The sequence below is a fragment of the Vollenhovia emeryi genome, unplaced genomic scaffold (assembly GCF_000949405.1).
Source record: "Vollenhovia emeryi isolate VEMERY1.0 unplaced genomic scaffold, V.emery_V1.0 DF945690.1, whole genome shotgun sequence".
NCBI lineage: Eukaryota > Metazoa > Arthropoda > Insecta > Hymenoptera > Formicidae > Vollenhovia > Vollenhovia emeryi.
In genome coordinates, this window is record NW_011960676.1 from 1 (window position 1) to 2,063 (window position 2,063).

The window sequence follows — 2,063 nt, forward strand, 5'->3', positions numbered from 1 at the left end:
CCAAAAAGACAAATAAAGTATTTTAGTAATGCGTCAGCAACTTGCACAGCAGTTATGGATTGTAACTGCTGTGCAAGTTGCTGACGCATTACTAAAATACTTTATTTGTCTTTTTGGAGCCCCCAAAATAATATTATCAGATAGAGGAACAAATTTTATGAGTAATTTAATGAAACGCTTCACTAAACAATTCAAGATTAAACAATATAAAACCACAGCTTTTTATCCACAAGCCAATGGAGCATTAGAAAGATCACATATAGTATTAATAGAATATTTAAAACAATATGTTAATAAATTCACTGAATGGGATGAATATATGGATTGTAAAGGAATCGCCAAGGAAAATTTGGTTAAGTGATCTTGGATTGTTAAAATATAGGAATTTCCTTTGGAAGTTTCAGGTAAAGGCCCTACTATATCCATTGATATTTTTTCGAAAGACGAAAAAGGAGTATCCGTGATTATCATTGGTTGTTTGGTTTTTACTCTAACTAATTTTTTAATTTGGCATTGCAAACATTGATTAATATAATTTCGGATATCAGATTTAATATTATCCCAGTAGAAATTTTGTCGAATTCGATTATAAGTTTTAGTTATTCCTTTATGACCTCCAATTTTGGAAGAGTGAGCTTCTTCAATTATGTCTTTCTGATTTTCAATTTCTGGGATTTTTACCAATCCATGACATATTATTAATTTGGTTGATGTTCCAAGTATTGATTGTTGAATTTGTTTAAAAATTTCTTCCCATGAGATATTATCTATTTCTTTTGATTTAGCAACATTTAATACTTTAATTGAATTTTCCTTTATTATTTTGCGTAATTTAGTTCCAAATTCTAATAATATTTCTGAGGTTATTTTGTCTTGAATATCATCCTTGCAAATAAAAATTAAATGAAATTTATTCCCCTTTTTAATTACTTTAAAGTTTCCTACTTGATCTTCTTTAATTTTAGGAATTAAGTTTCGTTTTTGAAGTTGTTTAGATCCTTCATCACAAGGTTTCCCATCCTTTGTTAAAAGGTATAAATAATTTTCTTTTCTCATAAAAATTTGATCGCGACTGTTTATGATACTAGATTTCTGTCCGCGTATTTCCATCTGTTTTTCTGTTTCGTTAATTAGATCGTCTGATTCAAGTTCGTTATATGTTTCGTCAATGTCTTTGTCACTGTCATCATCTTCTTCTTCTTCAAAGTTATCTTCTTCATCTTCTTCGTTCGAGTCTTCATCGTAGCTCAGGCTGTCTTGATCACCTTCTGGATTAGAATTATTTCCTCTTGTTTCATCTGTCAAAACTTCGCGAAAATCTGTACCTGAATTTTTCTCTTGACAAATTTCATCATAGTCATAATCTCCTGCTAAATTATTTATTATCTGTAAAAGATTAGGTGGTATTATTATCTGTGAATTAGAGGTATTAGCAATGTTATCATTATTATTGTTGTTTAAATTTTCTGAGAGTAAAGTTCCTGTCTCGAGTTGAATGTTCTGAGTGTCATTTTCGGTTTCATTTAGTTCTATTATAGGTAGAGTTTCTGTTTCATTAGTGTTTTCTGGTGGTTCATTTATATTTTCTTGTTGGTTTAGTGGAATATTGTGTATTTCAGCTTGAAATGTATGTTCATAAAATAGTGGTTCAATTAATTCTTTTCTAGTAAATGGTACGCTTTCTCCCTCTGATTTTTCTAAACTACGCGTTTGAATTCCTGAAACTATTGGTTCTGGTTCTTCTATCATCATTCCTCTTCTTAGAGAGGCTAGTAAAGGTTTAGGATTTGCATTTCTTTCTCTCGCCTCTTCATCTTCTGAGCATTCTTCAATTTCATCATAAGGTGGATTTATTGGGTATATACGAGGTACGTCCAGAAAGTAAGGTTACAAGGGCTCTGTAGAACGTAGGGAATTTTTTTTCCCAAAGTTAGCACATCTCGCGGGTAGAGCAATTCCTAACGAACAAAACAAGCGGTCCGGCCCTTCAGTACGTTGCAAAATGTCACAACAACCAAAACCGTCAATGAATTCGTCAGCCGTTTGCTCCACCTACCGACAGT

General features: G+C 31.8%; 1 protein-coding gene across 1 annotated transcript; it reads right to left on the reverse strand.

Annotated features, from left to right (window-relative positions):
- Window positions 1–945: 945 nt before the first annotated feature.
- Window positions 946–1,749, reverse strand: LOC105560878 (protein PFC0760c-like; the record flags this gene model as incomplete). The annotated part of the gene is made up of 1 exon (XM_012010380.1): window positions 946–1,749. A coding segment is annotated over exon 1 (804 nt), but the record flags the coding sequence as incomplete, so codon positions are not given.
- Window positions 1,750–2,063: the final 314 nt, after the last annotated feature.